The sequence below is a fragment of the Aethalodelphis obliquidens genome, unplaced genomic scaffold, assembly GCF_003676395.1.
Source record: "Aethalodelphis obliquidens isolate GAN/ISIS:26980383/991018 unplaced genomic scaffold, ASM367639v1 scaffold11, whole genome shotgun sequence".
Classification (NCBI taxonomy): Eukaryota; Metazoa; Chordata; class Mammalia; order Artiodactyla; family Delphinidae; genus Aethalodelphis; species Aethalodelphis obliquidens.
The window spans coordinates 21,089,783-21,106,664 of NW_020837955.1; the positions used below are offsets into that span (position 1 = coordinate 21,089,783).

Genomic DNA, 16,882 nt, shown 5'->3' on the forward strand with positions numbered 1-16,882 from the left:
GTGTGTGTGTGTGTGTGTGTGTGTGTGTGTGTGTGTGTGTGTGTGTGTTCTCCCTGCTTTGTTTTGTTTCAGTTTGAAAGCTACCATGAAAGAATGCTTCTTTGGGAACAACTAGGCCTGTGTTGGACGCTTGCCCGGTGGAAATGCACAAAGTGTGGGTTCATATGTCACCAGATTTCCTTAGCACAGTAACCCAATCGTTAAGTTTCTTTTGTTGTTAATTCAAACTGTAAACCCTCAGACAGGCACACCCTTTTCTAAAAGAGATGGCTTAAAGAGAGTAATTCAGTGGGAAAGGAGTCAACTCCCCAGGAAGCCTTCTTAATTAATTATTGTTATTTATATCGGGGGAGAGAATGATAACTGATTCCATTTAAGCAGGCTTCAAATGTGGGTAATTCGAAAGTCTCACCTTTGGTGGGATGCGTGTCCTTTACACAGCTCTTCGGGGTATTTGGAATGGGTGACAAACAGTGGTAATGGTCTCCCTCCATTCAGGACCCTCTCTGTCCCTGTCCATCTGCCCTACCCCAGCCCTCACACCAGCAGCCACTTACTTGAGTTTATGTAGCCGCTGCTGCCATGCATCAGGCTCTGTTTCTCCAGCCGGCTCCCTCCACCAAGAGAGCCTGTTTTAGCATAGCCGTTGCTGGTGCCCCCTTCTGCAGAAAGGAGGAGCAGGTGACAATTTACAAGTGGAGTCAGTGCAGAGGGTTTCCTCATTTCCTGCCCCTCGGAAGCCTTCCCTGGCTTCTCACCCACGAGGCTCTTGGTTTGGGGCCCCTTTCCCACCTGCACTGCACGATACATGCTGCCATGCTCTCGGTTTGTTTGGTTTTGATACAAATGTCAAGAGCAAATATTCTACCCAATTTAAAAAGAATGTTCCCTGGGTGGAGCATAGCAAGTTGCTGATTAGGAAAATTAAATATTTGAAAAGTCAGCAAGAGGTGAAAACTCCTTGAGGCCAAGGCCTGGGTTGGGCTTGCTTTTTTTGAATGCCTGGTCGGTACCCTGGACATGGCAGCCACTGGAAGTGTTGGAGGGATGAGTGAGAGCTCTGGATTGCTGGTGTTTCACCTGGCAGCTCATCATGCTCCAACCTCGTGTGTGGATGGAGGAGAGGGATCTCCCCACTCCCCACATTGAGCCAGCCTTCCCGAGAGGTGCAGGGCTAGTTTGAGGGCTCAGATCTCCATTATAGAATCCACTAACCCTAATAACCTCCCGAGAAAAAAGTGGATTCAGACAGAAGCCTGGCTGTGGTTCCCTCCTCCACCCCAGGCCCAGGCTGGATAAGATTTCTGAAATTTTAGTGTCTAGATCAGGCAAACTTATAGAGACAGAAAGTAGATTTGTGGTATTCAGGGTCTGGGAAGAAGGGAGGGGGAATGGGAGTGACTGCTAATGGCCGTGGAGGGTTTTTTTGAGTGATGGAAATGTTCTAAAATTAGATTGTTGCAAAGGGTCTGCACGACTCTGTAAATACACTAAGAACCATTGAATTATACACTTTGAACGGGTGGATTTTGTGGGATATAAGGTAATTTCAATACAGCTGTTTAAAAAAAAGATTTCAGGGCTTCCATGGTGGTGCAGTGGTTAAGAGTCCGCCTGCCAATGCAGGGGACACAGGTTCGTGCCCCGGTCTGGGAAGATCCCACATGCCGCGGAGTGGCTAGGCCCGTGAGCCATGGCCACTGAGCCTGCGTGTCCGGAGCCTGTGCTCCGCAACGGAAGAGGCCACAATAGTGAGAGGGCCACGTACCGCAAAAAAATATATACATATATAATAAATAAATAAATAAAAGATTTCAGATATTTTGGACTTGCTCAACGGGAGAGTCAGTACCCACGGAAAAGGTTACATGTGGAGCCCTTCACACAGGCCTTACTGAGAAGAAAGCTCTCAAGATGGTCACTTACTTGGTGGTAAGGACGTAAGTCTTGTAGTTATTGTTTCCGTGATAACTAGAAAAACACAAAGAAAAGATGAGATCTTAAGTAATGTACTGAAATCTCTGTACTTTGGCAAGGTCTCACATCGTTCACAGGTTCGGCTCATTAAATTAGGTTCAATATAGACTTTTATACACTTGTGCTTTAAGGTATTTGATCTGACCCACTGTAAAAGCAAATAGGTGCAATAACAATAGGTCTTAACGTACCTGGAAAACAGGTTTATATCCCTTTGGTACCAAAAGTAGTTAGTTACCCACTGATTTGAACAATGAGTTGTCTTGCATTAATGTCTCTCATATAACAATTAGATCTAGTCCAGGCCTGGATTTGCCCTTGAAGGAGGATCAGGCCCTCAAGTCACTCTCTTTCTCTGCACTGCCCCTTCTAAATGGTCACCCAGTCCAGCTGAGGCCAGCATATCATCCTGGCTGATTACACTGTGATGCGAATAATTACCTTGAACCTCTTTATGAATTTGGGGGTGTCTCAAGGACATCATAATTCATTCTAAAGTCTTCAGGGCCACCCCTGAGTGTGAGGAGGTGTAGGAAGGAAGGGGGTCGGTAAGTCACATTTGGTGCTTGGACAGATGAACATCCAAGACAGACTTGAAGATCCAGTCCCTTTGCCTCCCGAAACTGAGAGGACTCCAAGTGATGGTGAGTCTATAGAGGTCACAAAAGCTTCCGGTGTTTTTGAAAAACACCAGTTAGAAGAAAGACCTCTTGCCTTCCTGAATCACTCTCTCCTCTACAGCAGCATGGGGAGGTGAGTAGATTCCCGAAACCATAACTGGGCCAATTCTGTGCTCTGACTGTGACCATCACCAACCACTACCTCCCTCTGGGTTGGACATCAAGGAGCACCTATCTAGCTAAGGTCGCTGGTTTCTAGAAGCACCCTTCTCGTGCACACACCCAAGCATATTCATATGCGTGTTGTGTATGCACGTATGGTTGGTGAAAGGAGAAAAGGATGAAGAAGATTGTGGGGCATCACTTTGTGCTGCTGGCAACGGCTGCATCCCACACCGGTCTTACTGCTCCCTCATCCTTTCCTTCTTCACCCTGCGTGTTCCTATTAGCTTGGTTGTCCTAGCAGTGACATGGCGTTATGAATGGAGCAGAAGCATCATTCCATGCGTAAAAGGAAATGGTTTTTCAGACTAAAATGGCAGCTTGATTTGAATAATAGTCCTTGAGCTTCCACTAAACCTCTCATTGTGTGGATCTTTGGGATCCTATGACACATAAAAATAAATTCTTGCTTAAGCTAAAAGTTCCAAGTCTGTGGAGCCAGAATTTTTTATTGGCAATATATGAAAGTCACAGGATAAATGAAAGAGTCAGAGCTGTTAAGGGGCTATTTTAATGTCTCTGAGTTTATTATTTGGGCAGTTTCACAAAAGAAATGTGTCTGTTTTCAGTTTTCAGTGTAGACTGCAACTGTGACACCAGTGTGATTCCAACTTTGTCCCTGCAATAATGGGATATTATTCTCTTGGATTTCTGTTGCCCTGCATCCCTAAAAACGAACACGGTTAAATAAGCTGTTGTAAATTCATTCAACAGGATATTATGAAACCATTAAAAATGCTGGTTATAAAAAATGGAACATAGAAATGGTGATTTTCATCTTTGAAGAAAAAGCAGAACACATTTTGATTACACGTGTGTTAAAAAAAATCAACAAAAGGCTTCTTATAGGAAGAAATAGTCTATTTAGGAAAACATTTAAAATGATACAGTGGGGAAAAAAGCAAAAAGAAAAAGCTAAGAAAAAAACTAAAAACAAAAGAAATAGAAAAAAAGATACAGTAGTTGTGGTAGAATTAGGAATAAATTATTTACTCTTTCCAAAAATTTTTTTACTTTTATAATGACACGTTTCATGCCCTTACGTCTTTCAGTGACTTCACTGCCATCTCGTCTGTTCTTCTTGGTTACATCCATACCATCGCCCCCTATGGAAAAAGCCAGAAACCATGAATAACCATGTCTATGGCCATCACTTCATAAGTATAGGTCCCTACTATTCAAGCTGAGAACCAAAACTTGATTCCTAGAATTCAAAGCATAATTCTTTCGTGTGTATATTTTTTTAACAAGAGTCATTCCCACTTCCTGTATCAGTGAGAGAGTAATTTAATAGTTCCACCTTGGATTCTACTCCTTTGTATTGGGATTTTTTTTTTTTTTTTTTTTATTGAATGGAGACACCATAATTTATCTCATTCCCCACTGATAAAGATTTAAATTGTTTTCAACTTTAACTTTTTATAATACAATATATATACAAACAGGGAGAATAGGACAATGAATATCCCTGTTCCCATAATCCAGCCACAACAATCAAAAATTCATAACCTGTTTCTTTTTTAATTTTATTTTTTTATACAGGTTATTAGTCATCCATTTTATACACATCAGTGAATACATGTCAATCCCAATCACCCAATTCATCCCACCACCACCCCCCAACCCTGCCGCTTTCCCCCCTTGGTGTCCATATGTTTTTCTTCTACTTCTGTGCCTCAATTTCTGCTCTACAAACTGGTTCATCTGTACCATTTTCTAGGTTCCACATATATGCGTTAATATACGATATTTGCTTTTCTCTTTCTGACTTACTTCACTCTGTATGACAGTCTCTACATCCATCCACGTCTCTACAAATGACCCAATTTCATTTCTTTTTATGGCTGAGTAATGTTCCATTGTATATATGTACCACATCTTCTTTATTCATTCGTCAGTCGATGGGCATTTAGGTTGCTTCCATGACCTGGCTATTGCAAATAGTGCTGCAATGAACATTGGGGTGCGTGTGTCTTTTTGAATTATGGTTTTCTCTGGGTATATGCCCAGTAGTGGGATTGCTGGGTCATATGGTAATTCTATTTTTAGTTTTTTAAGGAACCTCCATACTGTTCTCCATAGTGGTTGTATCAATTTACAGTCCCACCAAACATGCAAGAGGTTTCCATTTTCTCCACCCTCTCCAGCATTTGTTGTTTGTGATTTTCTGATGATACCCATTCTAACCAGTGTGAGGTGATACCTCATGTAGTTTTGATTTGCATTTCTCTAACAATTAGTGATGTTGAGCAGCTTTTCATGTGCTTCTTGGCCATCTGTATGCCTTCTTTGGAGAAATGCTTATTTAGGTCTTCTGCCCATTTTTGGATTGAGTTGTTTGTTTTTTTGTTTTTTTGGGTTTTTTTTTGCGGTACACGGGCCTCTCACTCTTGTGGCCTCCCCCGTTGCGGAGCACAGGCTCCGGATGCGCAGGCTCAGCGGCCATGGCTCACGGGCCCAGCCGCTCCGCGGCATGTGGGATCTTCCCAGACCGGGGCACGAACCTGTGTCCCCTGCATTGGCAGGCAGACTCTCAACCACTGCGCTACCAGGGAAGCCCTGTTTGTTTTTTTAATATTGAGCTTCATGAGCTGTTTATATATTTTGGAGATTAATCCTTTGTCCATTGATTCATTTGCAAATATTTTCTCCCATTCTGATGGTTGTCTTTTCATCTTGTTTATGGTTTCCTTTGCTGTGCAAAAGCTTTTAAGTTTCATTAGGTCCCATTTGTTTATTTTTGTTTTTATTTCCATTACTGTAGGAGATGTATCAAAAAATATCTTGCTGTGATTTATGTCAAAGAGTGTTCTTCCTATGTTTTCCTCTAAGAGTTTTATAGTGCCCAGTCTTACATTTAGGTCTCTAACCCATTTTGAGTTTATTTTTGTGGATGGTGTTAGGGAGTGTTCTAATTTCATTCTTTCATATGTAGCTGTACAGTTTTCCCAGCACCACTTATTGAAAAGACTGTCTTTTCTCCATTGTATATCCTTGCCTCCTTTGTCATCAATTAGTTGACCATAGGTGCGTGGGTTTATCTCTGGGCTTTCTATCCTGTTCCATTGATCTATATTTCTGTTTTTGTGCCAGTACCATATTGTCTTGATTACTGTAGCTTTGTAGTATAGTCTAAAGTCAGGGAGTCTGATTCCTCCAGCTCCGTTTTTTTTCCTCAAGACCGCTTTAGCTATTCAGGGTCTTTTGTGTCTCCATACAAATTTTAAGATTTTTTGTTCTAGTTCCATAAAAAATGCCATTGGTAATTTGATAGGGATTGCATTGAATCTGTAGATTGCTTTGGGTAGTATAGTCATTTTCACAATGTTGATTCTTCCAATCCAAGAACATGGTATATCTCTCCATCTGTTGGTATCATCTTTAATTTCTTTCATCAGTGTCTTATAGTTTTCTGCACACAGGTCTTTTGTCTCCCTAGGTAGGTTTATTCCTAGGTATTTTATTCTTTTTGTTGCAGTGGTAAATGGGGGTGCTTCCTTAATTTCTCCTTCAGATTTTTCATCATTAGTGTATAGGAATGCAAGAGATTTTGGTTAATTTTTTTTTTTTTTTTTTTTTTTTTGCGGTACGTGGGCCTCTCAATGTTGTGGCCTCTCCCGTTGTGGAGCACAGGCTCCAGACGCACAGGCTCAGCAGCCATGGCTCATGGGCCTAGCTGCTCCGCGGCATGTGGGCTCTTCCTGGACCGGGGCACAAACCCGTGTCCCCTGCATCGGCAGGTGGACTCTCAACCACTGCGCCACCAGGGAAGCCCTGTGCATTAATTTTGTATCCTGCAACTTTACCAAATTCATTGATGAGCTCTAGTAGTTTTCTGGTGGCATCTTTAGGATTCTCTATGTATAGTATCATGTCATCTGCAAACAGTGACAGCTTTACTTCTTTTCTGATTTGGATTCCTTTTATTTCTTTTTCTTCTCTGATTGCCATGGCTAGGACTTCCAAAACTATGTTGAATAATAGTGATTTGATTCCTAGAATTCAAACTTGAATTCAAAACTTGATTCCTAGAATTCGAAGCATAATTCTTTCGTGTGTGTATGTGTGTGCGTGTATATATATATATTTTGTGTGTGTGTGTGTGTCTGTGTGTGTGTGTGTGTGTGTGGTACACGGGCCTCTCACTGTTGTGGCCTCTCCTGTTGTGGAGCACAGGCACCGGACGCACAAGCTCAGCGGCCATGGCTCATGGACCCAGCCGCTCCGTGGCATGTGGGATCTTCCCGGACCAGGGCACGAACCCGTGTCCGCTGTATCAGCAGGCAGACTATCAACCACTGTGCCACCAGGGAAGCCCCGTGTGTATATTTTTTAATGAGTCATTCCCACTTCTTGTATCAGTGAGATAGTAATTTAATAGTTCCACCTTGGATTCTATTCTTTTGTATTGGGATCTTTTTTTTTTTAAGGTCTAATTGAGCAGGCTGCCCCCTGCTGAATGTTAAAGGTCTTACATAGAAGATCTGGTGCCCTGACTATAAAACTTCCACTTTTTGCCCAAGTAACACATAGCTGAAGGATATCTGTCAAAGCACATGGTGCTTTCAACTAATTCATTTTGATGTATCCCATAATGTTCAGTGTTCTATATGGAGCTCTACGAATACAAGACATTCATGCTTCATTATTTAGAGTTCGGATGTGAGAATGTTTGATGGATTCAAATCAGGATAAAAATCATAATGGTCATACTTGTGTAGAACTTTACACTTCTTACAACATGAAACTTTCTCTTCGTAACACACCAGCTCTACTATGCTTATTTACAGACATAAGTAGTGAAAACATGAAGAAAATCAGTGTAAAATCTATTGAAATACATAGGAAAATATTTGTACATGTCATCTGTGTTCTCCCTTCACTCTTACTCTGTGTTCTGAGTAGAAAAATCATTGAGGTCTTGTCCGCTGTCCTGAAGCCTGGATGAGATAAGGCAAGGCTGACTTAAGGGGTGGGGCCGGGCTGGGGGGTGGGGGAGGAACGTGATTCAGGCTTGAACACACAGAAGACCATGGCAAGGATCCCTGACCAACTGGGTGCATTTGGCTGTAGTTCCCAGTCTCAGGCTCTGCAGGGACTTGAAATCTGGCTTTCCCTGTGGTTCTCTCCTCCCAGCCCCCCAACCTTCCCTTCCTCCTCGTTTATTTGTTGGATGCAGTTCAAATTGGATTCTAGAATTCTGGAGCAAGCTACTTCTGCCCAGGACAACCCTTTCTTGAACGCTTTTAGTCTTTTTCTCCTGCCTGGTGACCTTAGGGTCTACTTATCCATTAGGTGCAATGGGCACAGTGCCTAGCCCCATCATACTTTCAGGGGCCCACAAAAATGTTTGAACTTTTTTATAATCGAAAGGAAAAATGAACACAATCCAACTTGGATTATATTCTTTCAATGCAGGTTTTTTTTTTGGTTTGTTGTTGTTGCTGTCATTGCTTGTTTTTTTCCTGGAGGCAGGACATCCACAAAGGCAAAATTATCTAGGGCCGACAGAAGTCCTAGTGCAGCCCTGAATGACTGTCCCACTGAAAATCAAGACCACACAAGACCAACTGGTCAACTATCCAGGGAAATTCACCAAGATCCACACACTTAGCGTCAGGGCCTGATCGAATGTGCCAACTTTTTGCTCATCAGAGTTTTTTAAATGCAGCAAGGAATGAGGCATCACGGAAAAACTCCTGGCTGCATCTGAGAAGACACAGTTCTTTGCAGGTATGTTTCCCAGAGCCAAAGAGCAGGGGCTCCATAAGCAATTTAACAATGGAGTCCAACCTCATTAGTGGGCCAAACCTAGCCTGTGACTGTCTGCATTCCAGCTATTACCTGTATGACTTATGTCACACCAACCTACCTACCACCTGACACCCTCTCTGAAATCCTTTGTTGAAGCATGAATTGCCTTTGGTACCTCTGAAATCCCTCCTCCTTTTTTTATTTTCCCCCAACTGGTCATTAGCTGTGAAGCAGGAGGTATTTTGGAGTTCAAATGCCCCTGGCTAAAAAAAAAAAAAAAAAAAAAAAAAAAAAAATGCCCCTGGCTGCTGGTGGGGAGCCAGCTAGGATGGCACCTGAATCGATATGAAATATTATCCTGAAAGGAACTGTTTATAACAATCCATGGAAACTAACTTCCCACAAGTTATTGCTTACTATGATCCTTTAATGAAAGTTGCTGCCGGCAGCTATAAATTTGGGTTTGGCTGGGTTGTTTCCACTGTAGCCATCAAGGCAGACTGATGATAGCTCCACTCCATTTAAGAGTCTCAGCGTCTAGGCAGCAAAACTGGCAAGTGTTTTCTTGCTCTTTCTGTACCCCGAGATATAACAGACATTTCTAGGTATCCCCCATCTTTTTCTTAGGTCCCAATGATGAAGCCTTAAGATCTGCAGCAAAAAGCCAAGAGTTCCCTAACTTCCAGAGGGTGTGAGGAGACAGCCTGCTAAGAAATCAGATGCCCCCCTCCAGGGCCTGGGGGCTCTTCACTGACTGGTGCTCTGGGATAGAAGGCCCCCTAGGTGGGTACAGGTAGATTGGTTCTTGCCTCTCTCTCAGCCTGCAGCCCCTAAATGGCTGCATCCCATGGCCTTAACACAATGATTTCTCGGGCCTGAAGTACACAGGACGGAGCTCTGCTGACCTTGCCAAAGCTCTTTCCCAGATTGATAGTCTGAAATGGCAGAGATGTTTTGGGAGGTGGAGTCCTTTAAACCAGAGGTAATGGGAAGCTTTCTGTGAGTTATCAAAGGAAAATGATGGGTTGAGGCACAAATCTGGACAGGGATCATCCCATGGGGGCCTATAGTTTTCCCACAGGACTTCCTTTTTAAATATTTTAAGTGCCGGTAGTTTTAAAAAGTGTAACTTAAGGGAAAGGAAAGTTACATGCCCAGGCACGTGTCTGAGCCTGCCTCTCCCAGCAGTGCTCATCCGTACACCTTCCTCCAAAAGCACTACTTAATGGAAGCACAGTCAAGTAGCATAATTTTAAACTTCTTGGATGTCTGAGCCACTTAACTAGAACCGAGGATAAGCAGGTCATTCAAGTTCTTAATTCCAAAATTATGTTCATTTCCATCCATAGTTCTAAGGGGCTGCTTGGTGGCTATTTCAATACTTAATGTTCTTTTGAAGATGTAAAAATGATCCTGTGTCATTTTCTTATGTAAGAAAACACAATGCAAAATCCTTTTTCTACTTGTATGAGGTTTTTTCCTTTCCCCTTCATTTAAATGATGTCACATCCACCTGAAACTATTCCGATGAAGATGGGGTGTAACCCAGGCACAAACCGCTGATACCAACAGAAAACCACCTCACTGAACTTATTATAACAACTCATGAAACACTTGGTCTTTGACACAAAGAAGGGAATAGAGAAGCTAAGTGTTTTTCTACTTTCCAATCTCTGCATACTTTACATTGTAAAACAAAACAACGGAATAACCAAAGTGTGGGAAAACCACCCACTAGCTCTTGCTCTGTTAACAGAGAGGGGGCAAGCAGTTTGCAGGGGGTATGAACACCCATGCCCTAGCGTTAACTGTTTCAGAGGCTTCTGACTCCACGCCACCCCACCCCCGTGGCTCCCCAGCAATGGGTCTCCAGCTTGCTGCATTTGGCTTCCTCCATTTTCATAACCCAGGGGTGAGGGAGCTTGGGCCCTGGCTTTGTGATCATGCCGCTTGTTTCGAGCCATGTTTGGTTAAATCCTGCCGCCGCTAACAATGGCAAATGAGCCAAACCAGACAGATGCAAACTTCTTTCGGTCAGGCATAATTTAAGAATGTGGTTAGTCCTTAGGTCAAATCGGTTTCACCAATCTGGGTTTCTATCCAAGCTTGAAGCAGGACTCCTTGCTTTAACTGCCCCCATGTCCACTCTGATCAGATTCGTGTGAGTGTTTTGAAGGGGCTGAGAGTAAAGCAAGCCCCCTCTGACTCTCGGAAGGGCTCCCTGGGGGGCTGGACATGTGCTTTCGTTTAGTTCCGACTTTGATCTGTGCCTTAGCTCTAAGAGAAAGCATGTGGGTGTAAGGAGAAACAATTCTCCTTTCCAAATAAATTTCTTTTAAAAGTCTCGCTCACTACCTTTTATGGACAGAACAAATCCAACTCTTAAGGCTACTAATTGACCGCTTCTCAAAAGAAGTGAGGTACCACAGGCTTTGCCTACACTTCAAAAAGTAAAGTGGTAATTTGTCAGTTAGTAGTTAATGTGGTCCAGTGAGATACCTCAACTGGTAATTCTCACCCCAAAATGAATTCCTTTTGGCCCAAATTGGCCAGTAAAAGTAAGACAGATTTTTTTTTTTTCTTGTTCCAAGTTTGCCTCCAGGAAGTTTCTGGATTAATTATATCATTTCAGATATTCCACTTTACTTTAGATTAGGGGTAGTAATCGTCAAGCGTGATATACAGCAGTGTCCACCCACCCCTTGAGCTTTATCAGAACCTCCCAGCGCAGACACCCGGGCAGCACTTTGGTTCTTAGTTCTCAGGGGCTACTTCTAGAAGCCTCAACTCACCTACAGTTTAACTTCACCTCTGAGCTGTCCTCTCGCTGTCAAGGGGAGAGAGGGGAAGTAGAGGAGGGTGGGGAGAGAGAAACTGATTGAGAGAGAAGGAATTATAAACTCATCATATTTTAAATAAAACAATTTAACACAAGTCTTTTTACACTACTGAAAACAATACCAAAGAAATCTGGCCACTGGAGCTCGCTTTATCTTAACTGGCCTTTTTCTTCTCTTTCCCACTGACAAAACTTTCTTGTTGTTCCTTTAAAAGACCTACCCTAAAAATAGAACACATGAGCCAAAGTAATCATTTATGATCAATTAATCACTTCAACCAGAGCACTGGAAACTAAATAATGTCATCTCAGATTCTCTGACAAACATTGAAGTTCTCAGTGGCAAACCTCAAATTAAAATCTCACAAGAAGAGAAAACGGTCAAATTCCTGTTACTTACCTAGGTTGAGGTGTTGAAGGAACCAGAAACAACTTTGAGTAAATGCCCCCTCTCTCCTTCTTCCCCTGACGTTTCCTTCTAGACGTTTGCTGTTCCCACTTTTTTTTATCCAGGCCCAGTCAAGGTGTGTTAGAGCTGAGTGATCTTTCAAAAATGTTCACTTCTTCTCTTGCCCTTGTTCCTTTCGGTTCTTTGCTTCCAAACAAGTCCTGACAAAAGTGTGTCGGCATTTACAGTGTGACTCCACCCTTCCAATTATCTGACACTTGCCGGATTAAAAAAAATCTGCCTCCAGGATCAAACTTTACAGGAGGCAGAAACCTTCTCCAGTTTAGGTGGATCAATCATTTATGGGCCATGGGGAAAAGGGAGCAATTGTTCAGAATAAGGAAAAGACATTTTATTGCTCCTCCTTACCTTCTACAGCCAGAGAGCTGCCACAACCCGGTATTCCCCTCGCGCGCTGCCATGGGAATAATCAAAATCCCCATGTGCGTGACTCATGGTGTAGCCAGGCATGTAGGGGCCTGTGGTCAAGGTCTGAGCCTGAGCCCTAGAAAAACTGTGAAGTTGACAGGATTTATATTCAAGACCTGTTTCCCCTATACATACCTTTTCCCTCTTTCCCCCATGCTGACCCAACCCATGTCAATCTCACCTGGAGGAAACAGTGGGTGAACCAATTCAGAGTAAGACATTAATGACTGAAAATATGAGCAATTGGTGGCATAGGGTTCATTTTTTAAAAGTAACCAGGTATAGTAATGCTGAGTCTAAGGAGTGATGTGAGTGACAGGATTTTAGGCATTTAGCCACCTAGTAATGGAGAGAGATACTGTTGGGGAGGGTTAAGGACGTTCTTGCCCCTCAATTCAGCACCCACATAGTCTCTACACATGCAAAGACATGTGTGGACTCCCAGAGGCCCTGTAACTCCAGGTACATTTCATGGGGCCATTAGACTTTTGTAAGAGGGCCAATTTGTGCCAATCTAGAAAGTTCTCATGAGCACCTGGATAGCATCTGGCTTTCTGGGACCCCTGAACACTAACTTGAGGGACTTCCCTGGCAGTCCAGTGGTTAAGATTTCACCTTGCAATGCAGGGGGTGCAGGTTCGATCCCTGGTTGGGGAGCTAAGATTCCACATGCCTCTGGGCCAAAAGAACAAAACATAAAACAGAAGCAATATTGTAACAAATTCAATAGAGACTTTAAATATGGTCCACATCCCTCCATAGTCCCCCCGCAAAAAAGAGTAATTTGAGACTCTTGGTGTTGGGAATATGGGAAGTCTGACCCTAGAACTCACACAGGTGGTTCTTTGGAACCGTAGCATCTTCTTGGGACCCAATGCCAGGTTTGGATTCCCTGTTCTGAGACATTATTCCAAGATCCTGGAGGGGAGCTGAGGAATTCCTGTAGCATAGTGCCCATGCATGTCTACACTGTGCTATTGTGGGTACTCACACTGCATGGGAGGGTAGCAGACAACTAAGCACCCCTTGTGGGATTCTCACTCCTAAGCTCCCAATATTTCTGCATTGAAGTCACTCATTTCAGACCCCTTTCAATGGTCTAGAATGTGACACTTATTGGGTTCTTGTTTTCTGGGATGTTCCTGCCTTCCCTAAATAAATATTTACTCAACATGTCTGCTGTTAATCTCACAGAAGAGCATTGAAGGATCTGAAGAGGGAGAGCTTTCAGCATGAAATGAACATAACGCTGCCTCATTTATTCACTTACTCATTAGCTCATGAATTAAACAAAGATATATTGGCTTATTGCCTCCTGCTTGGAGGCAGACATTGAACTGAGAATTTGGTGGTGAAATATAGACATATTCTCAGTCCTTACGGAGTTCAGAGTCTAGGGGAGGAAGATAGGCCTTAAATGTATTAGTCTGCTAGGGCTGCTGTAACAAAATACTACTGGTTTTGTTAAAAGCCAGAAATAACAAGTCCAAATGGAGTCATTTGCCTCCACAAGAGCAAAGCAAGACTTAATTGCAATTCCAACCTCTCCCAGGAATGGAACCTTTAAGTAGACAATCCGAAATTTCCTGATCAGCACTTAGTGAGGTAATCTGCATAATAAGACCCCTGCTGTTCCCTTCCCCCACAAAATGATGACCTGGCCTGAAACAATTCTTTCTTGTCTTTTGCTAATAACATCCTTGCCCAACCCTCCTTCTGCCTAAAAACCTGCCATTTTGTACAACCCCCTGGAGAGCCCTTCTGTTTATTGGACAGGATACTGACTGATTCATGAATCCTTGAACAAAGCCAATTAGACCTTCAAATTTACTTGGTCAAATTTTGTTTTTTAACAGATTGGTGGCAGTAGTGGGATCCAAAGTGAACTTCCGATGGCTGTCAGAACATTCAGGCATGGTACCCCGTGAACCATTTTGAGTTCACTACCTTTCTCACTGTTTCTGAGGGAGGTTGGCGAGGTCCTCTCTGGTTAGCTCTGCTTTTTTTGCACTCAAGCTCCCAACCTAATTGACTTTCCTCTACAGGACAGGTCAGCTTGAGCTTGTAGATGATTCTACCCAGAGCCCAACTGAGCTGGCGGATGCTTCTGCCTACAGCCCAGCCCCTAACTTTTCAGACCACAATTCCCCAGGTGAAAAACCCAGCCCTTAGCTCTGTCCCTGGATTCCACATTGGACACTGCTGATAGTTTGGTCTGCAGTTCTCTGTTTGTTTGGAATCTTTCCCCAGGTTTCATGTTGGGAGCTGTTGCGGGCAGCTGGAGCTCTCCATAGGTGTGGAATTAGACTATAGTCCCCACTCTTGGGGTTTGCTGGTCCAATCCTTTCCCCAATCCAAGGTTCCATGGGAATTGGTGGGGTGTGCACAGGGCCATCTTCTGGCCAGGACACAGTAACATCTCTTACTTACTGCTAATACATTAAGGTGTTTGTCTTGTTTTGTGCAGCTAAAGGCTATTGCTAAGTGGGTACCTGGAAAACCAAAAGAAACCCCTGTGGGGTCTGTCCCAGGATCCCCAGATTCCATGTTGGGAACTGTTGGTGGCAGCTCTAGTTCCCCCATTTATTTAGAATCATTCTGCCATCCCCATTTTTTGGGACCTGCAGGTTCAGTTCTTTCTCCACTCCCCAGATTATTAGTATGACTCTAAGAAACCCAAAGGCCTAGCTAAAGAAATGGGATTCTTTATATCCAAAGAGTTGTGTGTGTCACCTTCTGGCATACTTGCTTACTTTGTGTTTAAAAACTATAGTCCTGGAAGTTGAAGATCTCTAACAAGATGGCAAGATTTTATTAAAAACAATCTAGAATTACAACAGTCATTATGAGGAAAATTCCAAAGAGATAAGATCATTTAAAAAGTGCACTTAAAAGCAAGAGCTGCTAAATCAAACAGAATTGAATACCTATTTTAATTAGCATGATGAAGGCTCCAAAAGTTTTTGAAATTTCAAAATAGTTTCATTAAAAGATTGGTTGGGGCTTCCCTGGTGGCACAGTGGTTGAGAGTCCGCCTGCTAATGCAGGGGACACGAGTCCAAGCCCTGGTCTGGGAAGATCCCACATGCCGCGGAGCAACTAGGCCCGTGAGCCACAAGTACTGAGCCTGAGCGTCTGGAGCCTGTGCTCCGCAACAAGAGGGGCCGCGATAGTGAGAGGCCCGCGCACCGCGATGAAGAGTGGCCCCCGCTTGCTGCAACTAGAGGAAGCCCTCGCACAGAAACGAAGACCCAACACAGCCAAAATAAATTAATTAATTAAAAAAAAAAAAAGATTGGTTGTACAGTCAGTGCTCGCGTGTGCACTCTGCCCTTGCCCAGCACAGGGCCCTTTACATATAGCTCTTCATTTCATCACCACAACCCATTTAGGCAGGGATTATGAACCTCATGAAAGCCTGTAGCCTGTTAAGAGGCACTGCTGATATTCAAAGCCAGTTCTCTTTCCAAAGGCCATGTTCTTATTCACCTGGAGATGCTGCCACAGCATGTCTTACTAACCCCATTAGTTTTTGCTGTTGTCTACTTCTGTCCCAATTATTTGTTCACTCATGCATTATATACCAAATAGCTACGAGATTCTTAATATGCGTCCTGCTCTGTGCTAGATGCTCTCAATACAGCAGGGAAATCAATGCGTTTCTTCCATTCATGGAACTTACAGTCAATCAGAGGAAACTGAGAATTACTAATCATCATCATCAAACAGTATTTATTAAGTACCTAGAAAGCGCAGTCTCTGTCATTTTTGCAGCAATGCTTTACTTTGGTGATATCACCTTCACTTTACATATAAGGAAACGGGCTCAGATACATTTGGCAACTGGTTCTGATTTGTCAGCTGTAAAGTGTCTGATCAGGGGTGCCAGCCTTGGCCTGCAGAATGTCCTGTTGCCTCCTCATGACATCACCCTGCCTCATTACTATGCCTCTTGATTCTTCAATGAATTTCTCATCAAGAACATAAGTCCCTGTGCCACCATCTTTTGCATTTTTTTGCCGCTACCATGTTGTTACTTTCCCTCTAAGTCACTTCTCTGTCAGAATCTCCCACAGATGGGATCATTTTTGTACAAAGTAATGTGTTCAAAGTAATGTGCTAATAGTCTCAAACAGCCTCATCTCCCATGAGAAACACACATGCGCATGCACACACGCACACACACTTTAGCCATGGCGCATGTATTAAATGAACTAAAAAAAAAAAAAAGATTGGTTGTAAAGGCTAATGAAAAATTAAAGGCACTAAAGGTATTTAAAACAACACCTAGGCGTCCCCCATTACACCCTTCTAGGCGGTCATCAAAACACTGGCCCAGAAGTTGATACCTCAACTGTAATCAACTGAAAGAAACACTGGAAAAAAGATTCTCCTCAAAGGCCCTCGCAAATTCTTCAACATCAACTTAAGTGCCCCGATATAGGCCCCTCCCAGAGTTGACGAAATTCTGAGGGCTTTTCTGGTAAACTGCTATATTATTCCCTTAAGCAGCCAAGGGGAAACTAAAGTTAAAATTTATTGGGTTGTTCAATACTGCCAGAAATATTCAGTTTGTTCCAACTGAAACCTGAC

General features: G+C 43.1%; 1 protein-coding gene across 2 annotated transcripts in view; it reads right to left on the bottom strand.

Moving 5' to 3' along the window:
- COL17A1 (collagen type XVII alpha 1 chain) overlaps positions 1-12,126 on the bottom strand; it is a 51,911-nt gene extending 39,785 nt beyond the window's left edge. The window contains exons 1-4 of one of the 2 annotated variants that reach the window (XM_027112520.1): positions 11,813-12,126; positions 3,863-3,925; positions 1,927-1,971; positions 558-662 (exon numbers count right to left, since the gene is read on the bottom strand). In XM_027112520.1, coding sequence (XP_026968321.1) covers positions 558-662; positions 1,927-1,971; positions 3,863-3,914 — 202 coding nt within the window. In that variant the 5' untranslated portion in view covers positions 3,915-3,925; positions 11,813-12,126. The remainder of the gene's footprint in view (positions 1-557; positions 663-1,926; positions 1,972-3,862; positions 3,926-11,812) is intronic. The other variant, XM_027112519.1, reaches the window with a different exon arrangement.
- Between the last annotated feature and the right edge of the window lie 4,756 nt (positions 12,127-16,882).